At 41.0% G+C, this 25771-nt stretch overlaps 1 protein-coding gene across 5 annotated transcripts in view; it reads right to left on the bottom strand.

Moving 5' to 3' along the window:
• Positions 1 to 319: 319 nt before the first annotated feature.
• LOC133542972 (homer protein homolog 2-like) overlaps positions 320 to 25771 on the bottom strand; it is a 42036-nt gene continuing 16584 nt past the window's right edge. For 2 of the 5 annotated variants that reach the window (XM_061887287.1, XM_061887285.1), the window contains exons 2-6: positions 24792 to 24948; positions 13501 to 13632; positions 9126 to 9245; positions 2212 to 2345; positions 320 to 509 (exon numbers count right to left, since the gene is read on the bottom strand). In XM_061887287.1, coding sequence (XP_061743271.1) covers positions 335 to 509; positions 2212 to 2345; positions 9126 to 9245; positions 13501 to 13632; positions 24792 to 24948 — 718 coding nt within the window. In that variant the 3' untranslated portion in view covers positions 320 to 334. The remainder of the gene's footprint in view (positions 510 to 2211; positions 2346 to 9125; positions 9246 to 13500; positions 13633 to 24791; positions 24949 to 25771) is intronic. The other 3 variants (XM_061887289.1, XM_061887290.1, XM_061887286.1) reach the window with 3 other exon arrangements.

Here is a 25771-nt window from a genome sequence, read left to right as displayed (position 1 = left end):
ATGTTCCATGGTCTAGGGTGCCATAGTCTGTGGTGGTGCAGACATGATGTTCCATGGTCTAGGGTGCCATAGTCTGAGGTGGTGCAGACATGATGTTCCATGGTCTAAGGTGCCATAGTCTGAGGTGATGTAGACATGATGTTCCATGGTCTAGGGTGCCATAGTCTGAGGTGGTGCAGACATGATGTTCCATGGTCTAGGCTGCCATAGTCTGAGGTGGTGCAGACATGATGTTCCATGGTCTAGGGTGCCATAGTCTGAGGTGGTGCAGACATGATGTTCCATGGTCTAGGCTGCCATAGTCTGAGGTGGTGCAGACATGATGTTCCATGGTCTAGGGTGCGAGGTGAGCCAAAGTCCTCACCTTCTGTCGAAGTGCGTCACTTTCCTCCTTGCAGGCGCCGACTTGCTTCTTGCAGACGTCCATGTTGGTGGAGGCGTGCTGCAGCTCCTCCACCAACATGGAGTTCTTCTCCCGCAGACTCTGGAGCTCCGCCTCCCACTTGCTGCTGCAGGAACATCATCATCATGTCACATTCATGCATTCTACACTCTTTACAGATTAGATGAATCTCTTACTTTGAAAAGGCAAATCAAGATGACAAGCAGACACTGAAGCTTTTATTTTGAAAACAAAAATGTTTTCAACATCAGAAAATATTCAAGTGTAGTTTTCCCTCAAAAATGAAAGTGCCTCTCAGCTGCACTATGATGTACAATATTAATATTATGTAGATTATCACTATGATGTACATTATTATTTACATTATTACTATGATTTACAATATTAATATTATGTAGATTATCACTATGATGTACATTATTATTTACATTACTATTATGTACATTATGTACATGATTACTATGATGTACATTATTAGTATTATTATTATATATATTATTACTATGATTTACATTATTATTGTTGTCATGTACATTACTTTGATGTACATTATTATTATTGCTATGTATATTACTATGATGTACATTATTATTATTATGTATATTATCACTATCATGCACATTATTATTGTTATGTACATTACTACTATGACGTACATCTTTATTATGTATATCATCACTATGATGTACATTACTGTTATTATTATGTACATTACTATGATGGACATTATTACTATTTACATTATTGTGATGTACATTATTATGACATACAGTATTATGATGTACAATATGTAAATCATCAATATCCATCCATTTCCTACCGCTTATTCCCTTTTGGGGTCGCGGGGGCGCTGGCGTCTATCTCAGCTACAATCAACAATATGATGTGGATTATTATTATGTACGTTGTTATTAATATTAAAGTACATAATAATGTACATAATAATAGTAATGTACATGATAATAATGTACATAATAATGAACACAGTAGTAATGTACACACAAATAATAACATAATAGTAATGAACATAATAGTAAATACATAATGATAATAGTAATGTCCATAATAAAAATAGTCATGTACATCATAATAATAATGAACTAAATAATGTCCAGGGTGTACACCACCTTCCTCCCTGAATGCAGTTGAGATAGGCTCCAGCACCCCCTGCCACCCCAAAGGGGACAAGCCGTAGCAAATGGATGGATGGATAATAATAGAAATGTACATAAAAAAAATAGTTAAGTACATAATAATAATAGTAATGTACATAATAATATTAATATACATAATAATAGTAATGTACATAATAGTAATCCATCCATTTTCTACCGCTTATTCCCTTTTTTTGGGGTCGCGGGGGGCACTGGCGCCTATCTCAGCTACAATCGTAATGTAAATAATAATCATAGTAATGTACATAATGGTAATGTAAGTAATAATAGTAATGTACATCATAATAATAATAACAGCATCTTGTAGTACACAAAGTGAGAGGGCTAATGCTAATTGGTTAGCCTGCACACATCTGGATCAGTGCTGATCTCCCATCTGGAACATCTGCTCTTCTGCTTACATGCAGGGATCAAGTCTGATCCAGCAATGATGCAAGGTGATATCAAACAGTAGCAATACAAGGTGATATCAAACAGCAGCGATACAAGATGATATCACACAGCAGCGATACAAGGTGATATCAAACAGCAGCGATACAAGGTGATATCAAACAGCAGCGATACAAGGTGATATCAAACAGCAGCGATACAAGGTGATATCAAACAGCAGCGATACAAGGTGATATCGCATACCTTTGTTGTGCTGTACTTTCATGCTCAGTCTTCATCAGGAGCATCTCTGGACCCACTTTGAAGATCTTCTCATCATCAGTGCCATTGAAGCTGGAGGCCTGCTTGGACCCTGGAGATGAAGGTCCAGAGTCCTGCTGGGAAGACAAGCAACTTCTGAGCTTCTAGACCATGGACTCTGAAAGTCTGGACGCTCTTCCTGTTCAACCAGGCATGAAGTGTCCACCATCCATCATGACCACTTGTCTTTCTCTGGACTCACAACCATCTCATCTGGACTCTGTGGACTCACAACCATCTCATCTGGACTCTGTGGACTCACAACCATCTCATCTGGACTCTGTGGACTCACAACCATCTCATCTGGACTCACTACCATCTCATCTGGACTCACTACCATCTCATCTGGACTCTGTGGACTCACAACCATCTCATTTGGACTCACAACCATCTCATCTAGACTCACAACCATCTCATCTGGACTTTGTGGACACACAACCATCTCATCTGGACTCACAACCATCTCATCTAGACTCTGTGGACTCACAACAATCTCATCTGGACTCACAACAATCTCATCTGGACTCTGTGGACACACAACCATCTCATCTGGACTCACTACCATCTCATCTGGACTCACAACCATCTCATCTGGACTCTGTGGACTCACAACCATCTCATCTGGATTCACAGCCATCTCATCTGGACTCTGTGGACTCACAACCATCTCATCTGGACTCTGTGGACTCACAACCATCTCATCTGGATTCACAACCATCTCATCTGGACTCACTACCATCTCATCTGGACTCACTACCATCTCATCTGGACTCTGTGGACTCACAACCATCTCATTTGGACTCACAACCATCTCATCTAGACTCACAACCATCTCATCTGGACTTTGTGGACACACAACCATCTCATCTGGACTCACAACCATCTCATCTAGACTCTGTGGACTCACAACAATCTCATCTGGACTCACAACAATCTCATCTGGACTCTGTGGACACACAACCATCTCATCTGGACTCACTACCATCTCATCTGGACTCACAACCATCTCATCTGGACTCTGTGGACTCACAACCATCTCATCTGGACTCACAACCATCTCATCTGGACTCACTACCATCTCATCTGGACTCACTACCATCTCATCTGGACTCTGTGGACTCACAACCATCTCATTTGGACTCACAACCATCTCATCTAGACTCACAACCATCTCATCTGGACTTTGTGGACACACAACCATCTCATCTGGACTCACAACCATCTCATCTAGACTCTGTGGACTCACAACAATCTCATCTGGACTCACAACAATCTCATCTGGACTCTGTGGACACACAACCATCTCATCTGGACTCACTACCATCTCATCTGGACTCACAACCATCTCATCTGGACTCACAACCATCTCATCTGGACTCTGTGGACTCACAACCATCTCATCTGGATTCACAGCCATCTCATCTGGACTCTGTGGACTCACAACCATCTCATCTGGACTCTGTGGACTCACAACCATCTCATCTGGATTCACAACCATCTCATCTGGACTCTGTGGACTCACAACCATCTCATCTGGACTCACAACCATCTCATCTAGACTCTGTGGACTCACAACAATCTCATCTGGACTCACAACAATCTCATCTGGACTCACAACAATCTCATCTGGACTCTGTGGACACACAACCATCTCATCTGGACTCACTACCATCTCATCTGGACTCTGTGGACTCACAACAATCTCATCTGGACTCACAACAATCTCATCTGGACTCTGTGGACTCACAACCATCTCATCTGGACTCTGTGGACTCACAACCATCTCATCTAGACTCTGTGGACTCACAACCATCTCATCTGGACTCTGTGGACTCACAACCATCTCATCTGGACTCACAACCATCTCATCTAGACTCTGTGGACACACAACCATCTCATCTGGACTCACTACCATCTCATCTAGACTCTGTGGACTCACAACAATCTCATCTGGACTCTGTGGACTCACAACCATCTCATCTGGACTCACAACCATCTCATCTAGACTCTGTGGACTCACAACCATCTCATCTAGACTCTGTGGACTCACAACCATCTCATCTGGACTCACAACCATCTCATCTGGACTCACAACCATCTCATCTGGACTCACAACCATCTCATCTGGACTCTGTGGACTCACAACCATCTCATCTGGACTCACAACCATCTCATCTGGACTCACAACCATCTCATCTGGACTCTGTGGACTCATAACCGTCTCATCTGGACTCACAACCATCTCATCTGGACTCACAACCATCTCATCTGGACTCACAACCATCTCATCTGGACTCACAACCATCTCATCTGGACTCACAACCATCTCATCTGGACTCTGTGGACTCACAACCATCTCATCTGGACTCACAACCATCTCATCTGGACTCACAACCATCTCATCTGGACTCACAACCATCTCATCTGGACTCACAACAATCTCATCTGGACTCTGTGGACTCACAACCATCTCATCTGGACTCACAACCATCTCATCTGGACTCACAACCATCTCATCTGGACTCACAACCATCTCATCTGGACTCACAACCATCTCATCTGGACTCTGTGGACTCACAACCATCTCATCTGGACTCTGTGGACTCACAACCATCTCATCTGGACTCACAACCATCTCATCTGGACTCACAACCATCTCATCTGGACTCTGTGGACTCACAACCATCTCATCTGGACTCACAACCATCTCATCTGGACTCACAACCATCTCATCTGGACTCACAACCATCTCATCTGGACTCACAACCATCTCATCTGGACTCTGTGGACACACAACAATCTCATCTGGACTCACAACCATCTCATCTGGACTCTGTGGACTCACAACCATCTCATCTGGACTCACAACCATCTCATCTGGACTCACAACAATCTCATCTGGACTCTGTGGACTCACAACCATCTCATCTGGACTCACAACCATCTCATCTGGACTCACAACCATCTCATCTGGACTCACAACCATCTCATCTGGACTCACAACCATCTCATCTGGACTCACAACCATCTCATCTGGACTCACAACCATCTCATCTGGACTCACAACCATCTCATCTGGACTCACAACCATCTCATCTGGACTCTGTGGACTCACAACCATCTCATTTGGACTCACAACCATCTCATCTAGACTCACAACCATCTCATCTGGACTTTGTGGACACACAACCATCTCATCTGGACTCACAACCATCTCATCTAGACTCTGTGGACTCACAACAATCTCATCTGGACTCACAACAATCTCATCTGGACTCTGTGGACACACAACCATCTCATCTGGACTCACTACCATCTCATCTGGACTCACAACCATCTCATCTGGACTCACAACCATCTCATCTGGACTCTGTGGACTCACAACCATCTCATCTGGATTCACAACCATCTCATCTGGACTCTGTGGACTCACAACCATCTCATCTGGACTCACAACCATCTCATCTAGACTCTGTGGACTCACAACAATCTCATCTGGACTCACAACAATCTCATCTGGACTCACAACAATCTCATCTGGACTCTGTGGACACACAACCATCTCATCTGGACTCACTACCATCTCATCTGGACTCTGTGGACTCACAACAATCTCATCTGGACTCACAACAATCTCATCTGGACTCTGTGGACTCACAACCATCTCATCTGGACTCTGTGGACTCACAACCATCTCATCTAGACTCTGTGGACTCACAACCATCTCATCTGGACTCTGTGGACTCACAACCATCTCATCTGGACTCACAACCATCTCATCTAGACTCTGTGGACACACAACCATCTCATCTGGACTCACTACCATCTCATCTAGACTCTGTGGACTCACAACAATCTCATCTGGACTCTGTGGACTCACAACCATCTCATCTGGACTCACAACCATCTCATCTAGACTCTGTGGACTCACAACCATCTCATCTAGACTCTGTGGACTCACAACCATCTCATCTGGACTCACAACCATCTCATCTGGACTCACAACCATCTCATCTGGACTCACAACCATCTCATCTGGACTCTGTGGACTCACAACCATCTCATCTGGACTCACAACCATCTCATCTGGACTCACAACCATCTCATCTGGACTCTGTGGACTCATAACCGTCTCATCTGGACTCACAACCATCTCATCTGGACTCACAACCATCTCATCTGGACTCACAACCATCTCATCTGGACTCACAACCATCTCATCTGGACTCACAACCATCTCATCTGGACTCTGTGGACTCACAACCATCTCATCTGGACTCACAACCATCTCATCTGGACTCACAACCATCTCATCTGGACTCACAACAATCTCATCTGGACTCACAACAATCTCATCTGGACTCTGTGGACTCACAACCATCTCATCTGGACTCACAACCATCTCATCTGGACTCACAACCATCTCATCTGGACTCACAACCATCTCATCTGGACTCACAACCATCTCATCTGGACTCTGTGGACTCACAACCATCTCATCTGGACTCTGTGGACTCACAACCATCTCATCTGGACTCACAACCATCTCATCTGGACTCACAACCATCTCATCTGGACTCTGTGGACTCACAACCATCTCATCTGGACTCACAACCATCTCATCTGGACTCACAACCATCTCATCTGGACTCACAACCATCTCATCTGGACTCACAACCATCTCATCTGGACTCACAACCATCTCATCTGGACTCTGTGGACACACAACAATCTCATCTGGACTCACAACCATCTCATCTGGACTCTGTGGACTCACAACCATCTCATCTGGACTCACAACCATCTCATCTGGACTCACAACAATCTCATCTGGACTCTGTGGACTCACAACCATCTCATCTGGACTCACAACCATCTCATCTGGACTCACAACCATCTCATCTGGACTCACAACCATCTCATCTGGACTCACAACCATCTCATCTGGACTCACAACCATCTCATCTGGACTCACAACCATCTCATCTGGACTCACAACCATCTCATCTGGACTCACAACCATCTCATCTGGACTCTGTGGACTCACAACCATCTCATCTGGACTCTGTGGACTCACAACCATCTCATCTGGACTCACAACCATCTCATCTGGACTCACAACCATCTCATCTGGACTCACAACCATCTCATCTGGACTCACAACCATCTCATCTGGACTCACAACCATCTCATCTGGACTCACAACCATCTCATCTGGACTCACAACCATCTCATCTGGACTCTGTGGACTCACAACCATCTCATCTGGACTCACAACCATCTCATCTGGACTCACAACCATCTCATCTGGACTCTGTGGACTCACAACCATCTCATCTGGACTCACAACCATCTCATCTGGACTCACAACCATCTCATCTGGACTCACAACCATCTCATCTGGACTCTGTGGACACACAACAATCTCATCTGGACTCACAACCATCTCATCTGGACTCTGTGGACTCACAACCATCTCATCTGGACTCACAACCATCTCATCTGGACTCACAACCATCTCATCTGGACTCTGTGGACTCACAACCATCTCATCTGGACTCACAACCATCTCATCTGGACTCACAACCATCTCATCTGGACTCACAACCATCTCATCTGGACTCACAACCATCTCATCTGGACTCACAACCATCTCATCTGGACTCACAACCATCTCATCTGGACTCTGTGGACTCACAACCATCTCATCTGGACTCACAACCATCTCATCTGGACTCACAACCATCTCATCTGGACTCACAACCATCTCATCTGGACTCACAACCATCTCATCTGGACTCACAACCATCTCATCTGGACTCACAACCATCTCATCTGGACTCACAACCATCTCATCTGGACTCACAACCATCTCATCTGGACTCACAACCATCTCATCTGGACTCACAACCATCTCATCTGGACTCTGTGGACTCACAACCATCTCATCTGGACTCACAACCATCTCATCTGGACTCACAACCATCTCATCTGGACTCACAACCATCTCATCTGGACTCTGTGGACTCACAACCATCTCATCTGGACTCTGTGGACTCACAACCATCTCATCTGGACTCTGTGGACTCACAACCATCTCATCTGGACTCACAACCATCTCATCTGGACTCACAACCATCTCATCTGGACTCTGTGGACTCACAAGCATCTGAAACTGGATCCTGTTTGATGTCACAGTCTACATATCAAGTCAATGTGTGATACTGACTATTGCTGGTGATATCAAGTCAATCCAGCACTAGTTTCAGACTTGAACGTGTCCTCAATCAGGACGATATCCACAAATCATTGAGGGAGTAAAGGAAATGAGACAATATCTGCAATCTCTGTAGATAATAATAGTTAGTGAGGAGTGCAGAGGGTAATGAAGTCATTTGATGGACGTACAGGAGTGAAAGTGAAAGTAAAGTTATGATGAAGTCATTTGATGGACGTGCAGGAGTGAAAGTGAAAGTAAAGTTATGATGAAGTCATTTGATGGACGTGCAGGAGTGAAAGTGAAAGTAAAGTTATGATGAAGTCATTTGATGGACGTGCAGGAGTGAAAGTGAAAGTAAAGTTATGATGAAGTCATTTGATGGACGTGCAGGAGTGAAAGTGAAAGTAAAGTTATGATGAAGCCATTTGATGGACGTGCAGGAGTGAAAGTGAAAGTAAAGTTATGATGAAGTCATTTGATGGACGTACAGGAGTGAAAGAGAAAGTAAAGTTATGATGAAGCCACTTGATGGACGTGCAGGAGTGAAAGTGAAAGTAAAGTTATGATGAAGTCATTTGATGGACGTACAGAAGTGAAAGTAAAGTTATGATGTGATGGACTGGACGCCGACACCCACCTTGAAATCAAAAGTATCGTTATTGAGGTCGATCCGTGTGCTCCTGATGTCCACCTTGTCTTGAGATTTCTCTCTCGCCATCTTCGCCGCCTCTTTCACTTCCTGGAACTTCTCCGCAAACTGAAAGAGAAAATGAGCTGCAATCAACAAGCAACAAGATGAAATGTTTAACACTGCCAGCTTATTATTATTATTATTATTATTATTATTATTAGATTCCATCTTTATCTCTTTGGTGATGATGTATATTAAGATGAATGTTGGAACATCCATCCATCATCTTCCGCTTATCCGAGGTCGGGTCGCGGGGGCAGCAGCCTAAGCAGGGAAGCCCAGACTTCCCTCTCCCCAGCCACTTGTTGGACCACACGCAGATTATTAGGAAAAGTCAAAAGGAATTTGAAGCAATAGTTGTCATGTGACATGAAAGTCATGTAAAAATGTGACGTGTCATGTAGGTGACAGTCTGTGACGTGTCATGTAGGTGACAGTCTGTGACGTGTCATGTAGGTGACAGTCTGTGACGTGTCATGTAGGTGACAGTCTGTGACGTGTCATGTAGGTGACAGTCTGTGACGTGTCATGTAGGTGACAGTCTGTGACGTGTCATGTAGGTGACAGTCTGTGACGTGTCATGTAGGTGACAGTCTGTGACGTGTCATGTAGGTGACAGTCTGTGACGTGTCATGTAGGTGACAGTCTGTGACGTGTCATGTAGGTGACAGTCTGTGACGTGTCATGTAGGTGACAGTCTGTGACGTGTCATGTAGGTGACAGTCTGTGACGTGTCATGTAGGTGACAGTCTGTGACGTGTCATGTAGGTGACAGTCTGTGACGTGTCATGTAGGTGACAGTCTGTGACGTGTCATGTAGGTGACAGTCTGTGACGTGTCATGTAGGTGACAGTCTGTGACGTGTCATGTAGGTGACAGTCTGTGACGTGTCATGTAGGTGACAGTCTGTGACGTGTCATGTAGGTGACAGTCTGTGACGTGTCATGTAGGTGACAGTCTGTGACGTGTCATGTAGGTGACAGTCTGTGACGTGTCATGTAGGTGACAGTCTGTGACGTGTCATGTAGGTGACAGTCTGTGACGTGTCATGTAGGTGACAGTCTGTGACGTGTCATGTAGGTGACAGTCTGTGACGTGTCATGTAGGTGACAGTCTGTGACGTGTCATGTAGGTGACAGTCTGTGACGTGTCATGTAGGTGACAGTCTGCCAAGATGGCGTGAGACACAAGTGAGGTGAGACACACCTCAAATGTTTCTTCTGAACGGAGGCCAACAACGATGACACTTTTTAAGGCCTTCAACTTTTCCATCCTGATGTGTGGCACTGGAAAAGACTCTTCACTTTCACATGACCACTTTTAAATATTTACCTCTTAAAATCAAAAAAGGCAAAAAGGTTTACAATGTTTGAAAGTGGTTAAAAATGTTCATATTTTAGAATGTCAAAACCGTCTTAAAATGTCTAAAAATATTTTATTGTTTCAGTATTTTTTTTTAATGTCAAAAATGTTCACAATGTTTAAGACATTTTGAAGTGGTTTAAAAATTTGGTGTTTGAAATGTTTGTGTTTTAATGTAAAAAAAAAAAACTATTTAAAAATATTTAAAATGTTTTCAAAATTTGAAAGTTTAAAAAAGTTACAAATATGTTTACTACATTTTAAATGTCTGAAACGTAAAAAAAAATATTTAGCAAAGTTGAAAGTGTTTTAAAATGTTTAAAATGTGTTGTGGTGGTTTCAAATATTTAAAGTGTTTAACATGCTTAAACATTTATAAAAATATTTACCAAAGTTGAAAGCGTTTGAATATTTTAAACCACCTAAAAACATTTTGAACATCTTAAAACACTTTTTACCTTGGTAAATGTTTTAATACATTTTAAATCATGTTAAACACTTTAAATATTTAAAACCACCTAAAAACATTTTAAACATTTTAAAAGTGTTTAACATGATTTTAAATGTATTAAAACATTTACCAAAGTTAAAGGTGTTTTAAGATGTTTAAAATGTGTTGTGGTGGTTTAAAATATTTAAAGTGTTTAACATGCTTAAACATTTATAAAAATATTTACCAAAGTTGAAAGCGTTTAAATATTTTAAACCACCTAAAAATATTTTAAACATCTTAAAACACTTTTAACTTTGGTAAATTTTTTAATACATTTTAAATCATGTTAAACACTTTAAATTTTTAAAACCACCTAAAAAAATTTACCAAAGTCAAGTGTTTTAAGATGTTTAAAATGTTTTAAGGTGGTTTAAAACATTTAAAGTGTTTAACATGATAAAAAAATGTATTAAAATGTTTACCAAAGTTGAAAGTGTTTAAAAACGGCACTGTCCACATTGACATGACTGTTTTTCAAATGTTTTAAAATGTTAATGTCCTAAAAACGTCTAAAAATGTTTTGCCTAAAATGTTTACGAACATCAAAAAAGTAAACATTTTTTTGAAATGTTTTAAAGTGGTTACAAATGTTTTAAATATTTGTAAAATGTCAAAACCAGCCTAAAATGTGGTTTTAACAGTTTTAAATGTCAAAAACCGGATTCAATGTTTAAAATGTTTTAAAGTGGTTTAAAGTTTTAGTGTTTAAAATGTTTGTGTTTTAACTTTTTTTAAAACGTCAAAAACGTCCTAAATGTTTTAAAATGTCAAAAATCTTTTAAATGTATAAAATTTCTAAAATGTTAACGTTTTAAAACATTACAAATGTTTTTACTACAGTTTACACATTTTAAATGTCAAAAATGTTACAAATATTTACGAAAGTCGAAAGTGTTTTAAAATGTATTAAGATGGTTTAATAATAAAGAGTTTAACATGTTTAAAAATGTATAAAGATATTTACCAAATTCTAGAGTGTCTTAAAATGTTTTAAGTTGGTTTAAAATACTCAAGGTTTCATAATGTGTCGCATTTGAAAAAATAGGAACTGCACTGTTCACATAGACATGACCATTTTTTAAATGTTCCGTCTTTAAATGTCTAAAAACATCCATCCATCCATCCATTTTCTACCGCTTATTCCCTTTCGGGGTCGCGGGGGGCGCTGGCGCCTATCTCAGCTACAATCGGGCGGAAGGCGGGGTACACCCTGGACAAGTCGCCACCTCATCGCAGGGCCAACACAGATAGACAGACAACATTCACACACTAGGGCCAATTTAGTGTTGCCAATCAACATATCCCCAGGTGCATGTCTTTGGAGGTGGGAGGAAGCCGGAGTACCCGGAGGGAACCCACGCATTCACGGGGAGAACATGCAAACTCCACACAGAAAGATCCCGAGCCTGGATTTGAACCCAGGACTGCAGGACCTTCGTATTGTGAGGCAGACGCACTAACCCCTCTGCCACAGTGAAGCCGTCTAAAAACATCTAAATGTTTAAAACATAAAGTTTAAAATTATCAAAATGTGTCAGTGGTTAAAAATGTTTAAAATACTTTTTATGTAAAATGTCAAAACATATTTTAAAGTGGTTTTAACAGTTTTAAAATGCCCAAAAATGTTTACAATGTTTAAAATGTTTTAAAGTGGTTTACAATTTTAGTGTTTAAAACATTTTTAAAGTGTTTTAATTTTTTTAAATGTCAAAAACATCTCAAATGTTTTAATGTCTAAAATCTTTTAAATGTTTGAAATACTTAAGTTTTAAAACATTACAAATATTTTTACATTTTAAATGTCTGAAATGTTAAAAAATATTTACCAAAGTTGAAAGTGTTTTACAATGTTTAAAATGGTTTAATATGTATTAAAATATCTAAAGTGTTTAACATGTTTGTATGTATTAAAACATTTACCAAAGTTAAAAAAAAAGGGTTTTAAAAAGTTTACAATGTTTTTAGGTGGTTTAAAATATTTAAAGTGTTTGACATATTTTAAAATGTTTGCCAATGTTGAAAATGTTGTAAGATGTTTCAAATGTTTTAAGGTGGTTTAAAAATATTTAAAGTTTTTAAGATGTTTTAAAATGTTTACCAATGTGGAAAGTGTTTTACAATGTTTAAAATGGTTTAATATGTATTAAAATATCTAAAGTGTTTAACATGTTTGTATGTATTAAAACATTTACCAAAGTAAAAAAAAAGGGTTTTAAAAAGTTTACAATGTTTTTAGGTGGTTTAATATATTTAAAGTGTTTGACATATTTTAAAATGTTTACCAGTGTTGAAAATGTTGTAAGATGTTTCAAATGTTTTAAGGTGGTTTGAAAATATTTAAAGTGTTTAAGATGTTTTAAAATGTTTACCAATGTGGAAAAAGTTTTATAATGTTTACCAAGCCAACGGTCCTCACTTAGTTGGAGGAGAGTGGAGTGAAAGTGAAAGTGAAAGTGAAAGTTGTACCTTGGAGAGCTGCTGCTCAGAAGTGAATCCCAGGCCAAAGACCGTGTTGGCTCTGCTGTCGGCCCACTGGCCGAACTTCTGGGAGGTCTTGGTGAACATCATGTTGGCCGTGATGGTGCTGTTGATGATCACCTGTGGGGGAAACGGTAAAAAACTTTAAGCGACATGACCTGACTACTACAAGTGTGCTTCTCAAACCGTTTTTAAGTGGTTGCAAATGTTTAAAATGTCGTAGAATGTTACAACCGTCTTAGAATGTGGTTTTAACAGTTTCAAAATGTCAAATACTGTTTGCGATGTTTAAAATGTTTTAAAATGTTTTAGTGTTTTAACTTTTTTTAAACGTTTAAAATGTTTTAAAATGTCAAAAATCGTTTAAGTGTTTAAAATGTTTTAAAATGCCTAAAATGTTAGTTTTAAAACATTACACATTTTTATTTTACTACATTTTAAATGTCTAAAATGTTAAAAATATTTACCAAAGTTGAAAGTGTTTTGAAGAGATTCCATCAAGGAGCACCACAGAGACCACTTAGTAGCACCACAATGACAACATTAAAAGAGATAGTATTCATTAAAAATGACTAAAGCGATGTTGACTGGAGTGGTGTCTTCTCTCTAGTCACTCTACAGCCGCCACTGTGATGTCGACGTCGATGGAAAGGGGAAGATACAAATATCCTATCAGTCCTTATCCCAGTGAGAGCAGACACTATACAGTAAGTGATTGTTTTATTACGTTCTTGTTTAGCACATAGCAATACTGCTACATGATGCATCTGTTTAGCACCCGGCTTCTAAAACTTGTAGCTCATCCTCCTTATATTCAGGCTCAAAAATAAGTTTGTGGATCATCATTTTCCCCAAAACACAATAAGCCAATACTTGTACTACAGTGTGTACTAACAAAAAGGTGCTACTTGTACTACAGTGTGTACTAAGAAAAAGAGGATACTTGTACTACAGTGTGTACTAAAAAAAAGATGGTACTTGTACTACAGCGTGTACTAAGAAAAAGGGGATACTTGTACTACAGTGTGTACTAAAAAAAAGATGTTTTTTGTACTACAGTGTGTACTAAGAAAAAGAGGATACTTGTACTACAGTGTGTACTAACAAAAAGGCGATACTTGTACTGCAGTGTGTACTAAGAAAAAGGATACTTGTACTACAGTGTGTACTAACAACAAGATGATACTTGTACTACAGTGTGTACTAACAGTAAGATGCTACTTGTACTACAGTGTGTACTAACAACAAGATGATACTTGTACTACAGTGTGTACTAACAGTAAGATGCTACTTGTACTACAGTGTGTACTAACAACAAGATGATACTTGTACTACAGTGTGTACTAACAGTAAGATGCTACTTGTACTACAGTGTGTACTAACAACAAGATGATACTTGTACTACAGTGTGTACTAACAGTAAGATGCTACTTGTACTACAGTGTGTACTAACAACAAGATGATACTTGTACTACAGTGTGTACTAACAGTAAGATGCTACTTGTACTACAGTGTGTACTAACAAAAAAGTGATACTTGTACTACAGTGTGTACTAAGAAAAAGAAGATACTTGTACTACAGTGTGTACTAACAATAAGATGCTACTTGTACTACAGTGTGTACTAAGAAAAAGAAGGTACTTGTACTACAGTGTGTACTAACACATAGACAGTACTTGTACTACAGTGTGCACTAACAATAAGATGGTACTTGTACTACAGTGTGTACTAACAAAAAGGTGACACTTGTACTACAGTGTGTACTAACAATAAGATGATACTTGTACTACAGTGTGTACTAACAGTAAGATGCTACTTGTACTACAGTGTGTACTAACAGTAAGATGCTACTTGTACTACAGTGTGTACTAACAACAAGATGATACTTGTACTACAGTGTGTACTAACAGTAAGATGCTACTTGTACTACAGTGTGTACTAACAACAAGATGATACTTGTACTACAGTGTGTACTAACAGTAAGATGCTACTTGTACTACAGTGTGTACTAACAACAAGATGATACTTGTACTACAGTGTGTACTAACAGTAAGATGCTACTTGTACTACAGTGTGTACTAACAACAAGATGATACTTGTACTACAGTGTGTACTAACAGTAAGATGCTACTTGTACTACAGTGTGTACTAACAAAAAAGTGATACTTGTACTACAGTGTGTACTAAGAAAAAGAAGATACTTGTACTACAGTGTGTACTAACAATAAGATGCTACTTGTACTACAGTGTGTACTAAGAAAAAGAAGGTACTTGTACTACAGTGTGTACTAACACATAGACAGTACTTGTACTACAGTGTGCACTAACAATAAGATGGTACTTGTACTACAGTGTGTACTAACAAAAAGGTGACACTTGTACTACAGTGTGTACTAACAACAAGATGATACTTGTACTACAGTGTGTACTAACAGTAAGATGCTACTTGTACTACAGTGTGTACTAACAACAAGATGATACTTGTACTACAGTGTGTACTAACAGTAAGATGCTACTTGTACTACAGTGTGTACTAACAAAAAAGTGATACTTGTACTACAGTGTGTACTAAGAAAAAGAAGATACTTGTACTACAGTGTGTACTAACAATAAGATGCTACTTGTACTACAGTGTGTACTAAGAAAAAGAAGGTACTTGTACTACAGTGTGTACTAACACATAGACAGTACTTGTACTACAGTGTGCACTAACAATAAGATGGTACTTGTACTACAGTGTGTACTAACAAAAAGGTGACACTTGTACTACAGTGTGTACTAACAATAAGATGCTACTTGTACTACAGTGTGTACTAAGAAAAAGAAGATACTTGTACTACAGTGTGTACTAACAAAAAGATGAAACTTGTACTGTACAAGTAGCATCTATTTGTTAGCACACACTGTAGTACAAGTATCGCCTTTTTGTTAGTTCACACTGTAGTACAAGTGTGTACTAACTAGTACAAGATGCTACTTGTACTACAGTGTGTACTAAGAACAAGATGCTACTTGTACTACAGTGTGTACTAAGAAAAAGAAGATACTTGTACTACAGTGTGTACTAAGAACAAGATGCTACTTGTACTACAGTCGAACAAGAATAGGACTGATGTAGTAATACTGTATTAGTCCAGAGATATAAGGCAAGAATAAGACTACAGTTGTAATGTAATGATCATTGTGACTACATAGTCCTGCCTTGCTCATGGGCTGTGGCCTCCATTCTGTCTCTGTTTTGCTGTGCACCGTCAACCTTTGGCTTTTTCACATCCAAGTGGTGTTTGCCTGCATTACTGCTGTCTCTGCACCCCGGGGTTGACAGAAAGTACCATCAAGGACATCAGTATTCATACATATATATATACTTTATATATACTGTATGTATACTATATATACTTTATATATACTGTATGTATACTATATATACTGTATGTATACTATATGTACTTTATATATACTGTATGTATACTATAACTATAATATAGTATACATATAGTAACTCCCAACAACTCTCATCATTTCCTCCCCTGGCAGGAAGTTGAAGTGGCGACAGGAGAGATGTGGGCGGAGCATGAGTGACAGGAGAGATGTGGGCGGAGCATGAGTGACAGGAGAGATGTGGGCGGAGCATGAGTGACTGGAGCAGCTGTGAGAGGTATCAAGTGGAACAGGAAGTGCAAAATTAAACTGCTAACTCCACGCTACTTTCAGTCTGGTACACTCTTGTCTCACCACCACACACACTACTACCATACACACCCAGTACTACTACCATACACACACCCCAGTACTACTACCATACACACCCAGTACTACTACCATACACACCCAGTACTACTACCATACACACCCAGTACTACTACCATACACACACCCCAGTACTACTACCATACACACCCAGTACTACTACCATACACACACACCCAGTACTACTACACCCCCCCCCAGTACTACTACACACACCCCCAGTACTACTACCATACACACCCTGTACTACTACCATACACACACACCCAGTACTACTACACCCCCCCCCAGTACTACTACACACACCCCCAGTACTACTACCATACACACCCTGTACTACTACCATACACACACCCCCAGTACTACTACCATACACACACACCCAGTACTACTACACACACCCCCAGTACTACTACCATACACACACCCCAGTACTACTACCATACACACACCCCCAGTACTACTACCATACACACACCCCAGTACTACTATACACACCCCCCCAGTACTACTACCATACACACCCAGTACTACTACCATACACACACACCCAGTACTACTACACCCCCCCCCAGTACTACTACACACACCCCCAGTACTACTACCATACACACCCAGTACTACTACCATACACACACACCCAGTACTACTACACACACCCCCAGTACTACTACCATACACACACCCCAGTACTACTACCATACACACACCCCAGTACTACTATACACACACCCCCAGTACTACTACCATACACACACCCCAGTACTACCATACACACACCCCCAGTACTACTACCATACACACACCCCAGTACTACTATACACACCCCCCCAGTACTACTACCATACACACCCAGTACTACTACCATACACACACCCCAGTACTACTACCATACACACCCAGTACTACTACCATACACACCCAGTACTACTACCATACACACACCCCAGTACTACTACCATACACACCCAGTACTACTACCATACACACCCAGTACTACTACCATACACACACCCCAGTACTACTACCATACACACCCAGTACTACTACCATACACACACCCCAGTACTACTACCATACACACCCAGTACTACTACCATACACACACCCCAGTACTACTACCATACACACCCAGTACTACTACCATACACACACACCCAGTACTACTACCATACACACCCAGTACTACTACCATACACACCCAGTACTACTACCATACACACACCCCAGTACTACTACCATACACACCCAGTACTACTACCATACACACCCAGTACTACTACCATACACACACCCCAGTACTACTACCATACACACCCAGTACTACTACCATACACACACCCCAGTACTACTACCATACACACCCAGTACTACTACCATACACACACCCCAGTACTACTACCATACACACCCAGTACTACTACCATACACACACCCCAGTACTACTACCATACACACCCAGTACTACTACCATACACACACCCCAGTACTACTACCATACACACCCAGTACTACTACCATACACACCCAGTACTACTACCATACACACACCCCAGTACTACTACCATACACACCCAGTACTACTACCATACACCCCCAGTACTACTACCATACACACCCTGTACTACTACCATACACACACACCCAGTACTACTACACACACCCCCAGTACTACTACCATACACACACCCCAGTACTACTACCATACACACACCCCCAGTACTACTACCATACACACCCAGTACTACTACCATACACACACCCCAGTACTACTACCATACACACCCAGTACTACTACCATACACACACCCAGTACTACTACCATACACACACCCCAGTACTACTACCATACACACCCAGTACTACTACCATACACACACCCCAGTACTACTACCATACACACCCAGTACTGCTACCATACACACACCCCAGTACTACTACCATACACACCCAGTACTACTACCATACACACCCAGTACTACTACCATACACACACACCCAGTACTACTACACCCCCCCCCCAGTACTACTACACACACCCCCAGTACTACTACCATACACACACCCCAGTACTACTACCATACACACACCCCCAGTACTACTACCATACACACACCCCAGTACTACTATACACACCCCCCCAGTACTACTACCATACACACCCAGTACTACTACCATACACACACACCCAGTACTACTACACCCCCCCCAGTACTACTACACACACCCCCAGTACTACTACCATACACACCCAGTACTACTACCATACACACACACCCAGTACTACTACACACACCCCCAGTACTACTACCATACACACACCCCAGTACTACTACCATACACACACCCCCAGTACTACTACCATACACACACCCCAGTACTACTATACACACACCCCCAGTACTACTACCATACACACACCCCAGTACTACCATACACACACCCCCAGTACTACTACCATACACACACCCCAGTACTACTATACACACCCCCCCAGTACTACTACCATACACACCCAGTACTACTACCATACACACACCCCAGTACTACTACCATACACACCCAGTACTACTACCATACACACCCAGTACTACTACCATACACACACCCCAGTACTACTACCATACACACCCAGTACTACTACCATACACACCCAGTACTACTACCATACACACACCCAGTACTACTACCATACACACCCAGTACTACTACCATACACACACCCCAGTACTACTACCATACACACCCAGTACTACTACCATACACACCCAGTACTACTACCATACACACCCAGTACTACTACCATACACACACCCCAGTACTACTACCATACACACCCAGTACTACTACCATACACACCCAGTACTACTACCATACACACACCCCAGTACTACTACCATACACACACCCCAGTACTACTACCATACACACCCCAGTACTACTACCATACACACCCAGTACTACTACCATACACACACCCCAGTACTACTACCATACACACCCAGTACTACTACCATACACACACCCCAGTACTACTACCATACACACCCAGTACTACTACCATACACACACCCCAGTACTACTACCATACACACCCAGTACTACTACCATACACACACCCCAGTACTACTACCATACACACCCAGTACTACTACCATACACACCCAGTACTACTACCATACACACACCCCAGTACTACTACCATACACACCCAGTACTACTACCATACACACCCAGTACTACTACACACACCCCCAGTACTACTACCATACACACCCTGTACTACTACCATACACACACACCCAGTACTACTACACACACCCCCAGTACTACTACCATACACACACCCCAGTACTACTACCATACACACACCCCCAGTACTACTACCATACACACCCAGTACTACTACCATACACACACCCCAGTACTACTACCATACACACCCAGTACTACTACCATACACACACCCCAGTACTACTACCATACACACCCAGTACTACTACCATACACACCCAGTACTACTACCATACACACACCCCAGTACTACTACCATACACACCCAGTACTACTACCATACACACACCCCAGTACTACTACCATACACACCCAGTACTACTACCATACACACCCAGTACTACTACCATACACACACCCCAGTACTACTACCATACACACCCAGTACTACTACCATACACACACACCCAGTACTACTACACCCCCCCCCCAGTACTACTACACACACCCCCAGTACTACTACCATACACACCCAGTACTACTACCATACACACACACCCAGTACTACTACACACACCCCCAGTACTACTACCATACACACACCCCAGTACTACTACCATACACACACCCCCAGTACTACTACCATACACACACCCCCAGTACTACTACCATACACACACACCCAGTACTACTACCATACACACACCCCCAGTACTACTACCATACACACACCCCCAGTACTACTTCCATAGACACACACCCAGTACTACTACACACACCCCCAGTACTACTACCATACACATGCCCAGTACTACACACATGCTCAGTACTACTACCATACACCCCCAGTACTACTACCATACACCCCCAGTACTACTACCATACACACCCCTAATACTGCCATACACACCCCCAGTACTACTACCATACACACACACCCAGTACTACTACCATACACACACCCCCAGTACTACTACCATACACACACCCCCAGTACTACTTCCATAGACACACCCCCAGTACTACTACACACACCCCCAGTACTACTACCATACACACACCCCCAGTACTACTACCATACACATGCTCAGTACTACACACATGCTCAGTACTACTACCATACACCCCCAGTGCTACTACCATACACATCCCCAGTACTACTAACATACACATGCTCAGTACTACACACATGCTCAGTACTACTACCATACACCCCCAGTGCTACTACCATACACACCCAGTACTACTACCATACACCCCCAGTACTACTACACACATGCCCAGTACTACTACACACACCCCCTGTACTACTACCATACACCCCCAGTACTACTACACACATGCCCATTAATACTACACATGCCCCCAGTACTACTACCATACACACACCCAGTACTACTACCATACACACCCAGTACTACTACCATACATACACCCCCAGTACTACTACCATACACACCCCCAGTACTACTACACAAATGCACAGTACTACTACCATACACACCCAGTACTATTACACACATGCCCAGTATTACTACCATACAATGCACAGTACTACTACCATACACACCCAGTACTACTACCATACACACCCAGTACAACTACACACATACCCAGTACTACTACACACATGCCTAGTACTACTACCATACACACCCAGTAGTACTACTACACACATGCCCAGTACTACAACCATACACACCCAGTACTACTCTATACACACCCAGTACTACTCCACACGCTCCCAGTACTACGCTACACGCCAAGTACTACTCTACACACGTCCAGTAAAACTCTCCTTGCCAAGTACTACTGTACACACCAACGAGTACTGTACACATTTAGTAGTATTGTACACACACAGTAGTATTGTACACACACATTGTAGTATTGTACACACACATAGTAGTATTGTACACACACATAGTAGTATTGTACACACACAGTAGTATTGTACACACACATAGTAGTATTGTACACACATGTAGTAGTGATGTACACACACATAGTAGTATTGTAGACACACATAGTAGTATTGTACACACACATAGTAGATTGTACACACATGTAGTAGTGATGTACACACACATAGTAGTATTGTACACACACATAGTAGTATTGTACACACACATAGTAGATTGTACACACACGTAGTAGTGATGTACACACATGTAGTAGTGATGTACACACATGTAGTAGTGATGTACACACACATAGTAGTATTGTACACACACATAGTAATATTGTACACACACATAGTAGTATTGTACACACACATAGTATATTGTAGACACATGTAGTAGTGATGTACACACACATAGTAGTATTGTACACACACATAGTGGTATTGTACACACATGTATTAGTGATGTACACACACATAGTAGTATTGTACACACACATAGTAGTATTGTACACACATGTATTAGTGATGTACACACACATAGTAGTATTGTACACACACATAGTAGTATTGTACACACATGTATTAGTGATGTACACACACATAGTAGTATTGTACACACATCTATTAGTGATGTACACACACGTAGTAGTATTGTACACACACATGTAGTATTGTACACACACATGTAGTAGTGATGTACACACACATAGATCAATTACAACTTGATCAATATCAAGTTGTAATTGATCAATATCAAGTTGTAATTGATAAATATCAAGTTGTAATTGATAAATATCAAGTTGGAATTAAATATTGCCAATATCAAATTGTACATAAATATTGATCAATATTTATGTACAATTTGATATTGATCAATGTCAAGTTATGGGGCGGTTTAGCTCGGTTGGTAGAGTGGCCGTGCCAGCAACTTGAGGGTTGCAGGTTCGATCCCCCCTTCCGCCATCCGAGTCACTGCCGTTGTGTCCTTGGGCAAGACACCTGACCAACCTGCTCCCAGTGCCACCCACACTGGTTTAAATGGAACTTAGATATTGGCTTTCACTATGTAAAGCGCTTTGAGTCACTAGAGAAAAAGCACTATATAAATATAATTCGCAAAATAAATATTGATCAATAAATGAAGATCAATAAACTAGTGGCACTATTGTTACATAAGTGCATATTATTATTATTATTGTCATTATTATTATTATGAAATGAACACAAATACGAGTCAAATGAGATATTACATGTATATTTGCACATGCATTATGGTTATTATCATTATTATTATAAGTATTACTATCTTGTTATTATTATTATTATTGTTGTTATTATTATTGTTGTTATTGTTATTCAGCAGATTCCAGTGAGAGCCTGCAAGACGACACTTTAAGGAGTACAGTACTGAGGGAGATGTACAGTAGGAGTACAGTACTAAGGGAGATGTACAGTAGGAGGACAGTACTGAGGGAGATGTACAGTAAAAGTACATCCACGCATCTCTAGTAGGTATCATATCTTAGTAGACATGATATCGCAGTAGATATCCTACCTTGGTTCTATCACTGTTACAGTAGGTATCATACCTTAGTAGACATGATATCGCAGCAGATATCCTACCTTGGTTCTATCACTGTTACAGTAGGTATCATACCTCTAGTAGGTATCATACCTTAGTAGACATGATATCGCAGTAGATATCCTACCTTGGTTCAATCACTGTTACAGTAGGTATCATACCTTAGTAGACATGATATCGCAGTAGATATCCTACCTTGGTTCTATCACTGTTACAGTAGGTACCGTACCTTAGTAGACATGATATCGCAGCAGGCATCCTACCTTGGTTCTATCACTGTTACAGTAGGTATCGTACCTTAGTAGACATGATATCGCAGTAGACACCCTACCTTGGTTCAATCACTGTTACAGTAGGTATCATACCTTAGTAGACATGATATCGCAGTAGACACCCTACCTTGGTTCTATCACTGTTACAGTAGGTACCGTACCTTAGTAGACATGATATCGCAGCAGACATCCTACCTTTGTTCAATCACTGTTACAGTAGGTATCATACCTTAGTAGACATGATATCGCAGTAGACACCCTACCTTGGTTCTATCACTGTTACAGTAGGTACCGTACCTTAGTAGACATGATATCGCAGCAGACATCCTACCTTGGTTCTATCACTGTTACAGTAGGTACCGTACCTTAGTAGACATGATATCGCAGTAGACACCCTACCTTTGTTCAATCACTGTTACAGTAGGTATCATACCTTAGTAGACATGATATCGCAGTAGACACCCTACCTTGGTTCAATCACTGTTACAGTAGGTATCATACTTTAGTAGACATGATATCGCAGTAGATATCCTACCTTGGTTCCATCCACGCTGATGATGCGATAGCTGTTGCGTGTGCTGTCATAGAAGTAGGAGACAGTAACAGCCTGCTTGCTGGCAGGGACCCAGTTCTTCTTGGTACTAGGGTCTATCTGGAAGACATGGGCCCTGGTGGTGTAGATGGGTTGTTCCCTGGGGCGGGGACACATACTGTATCATTAGTACACTCATTATTGCACTAATTATTACTATTGCAATATTTCCACATGTATGACACAGTATTGCAATACTCTACAGTTGAGCTGTAAATACATACAGATGGCAGTTGTGATCTACTACCACCACTACTACTACCACTATTACTACTACTACCACCACCACTATTACTACTACTACTACTACCACTATTACTACTACTACCACCACCACTATTACTACTACTACTACTACCACTACTACTATTACTACTACTACCACCACCACTATTACTACTACTACTACTACCACTATTACTACCACTATTACTACTACTACCACCACTACTACTACCACTATTACTACTACTACCACCACCACTATTACTACTACTACTACTACCACTACTACTACCACTATTACTACTACTACCACCACTATTACTACTACTACTACCACTACTACCAGTATTACTACCACTACTACTACTACCACCACTATTACTACTACTACCACCACCACTATTACTACTACTACTACTACCACTACTACTACCACTATTACTACTACTACCACCACTATTACTACTACTACTACCACTACTACCAGTATTACTACCACCACTATTACTACCACTATTACTACTACCACCACCACTATTACTACTACTACTACTACTACCACTATTACTACTACTGCCACCACTATTACTACTACTAATACCACTATTACTACTACTACTACCACTACTACCAGTATTACTACTACTACCACTACCACTATTACTACCACTATTACTACTACTACCACCACTATTACT

This window comes from Nerophis ophidion, linkage group LG25 (assembly GCF_033978795.1).
Source record: "Nerophis ophidion isolate RoL-2023_Sa linkage group LG25, RoL_Noph_v1.0, whole genome shotgun sequence".
Lineage (NCBI taxonomy): Eukaryota > Metazoa > Chordata > Actinopteri > Syngnathiformes > Syngnathidae > Nerophis > Nerophis ophidion.
The sequence above is the reverse complement of the archived record's forward strand: the minus strand, read 5'-3'. Positions and strand labels throughout refer to the sequence as shown.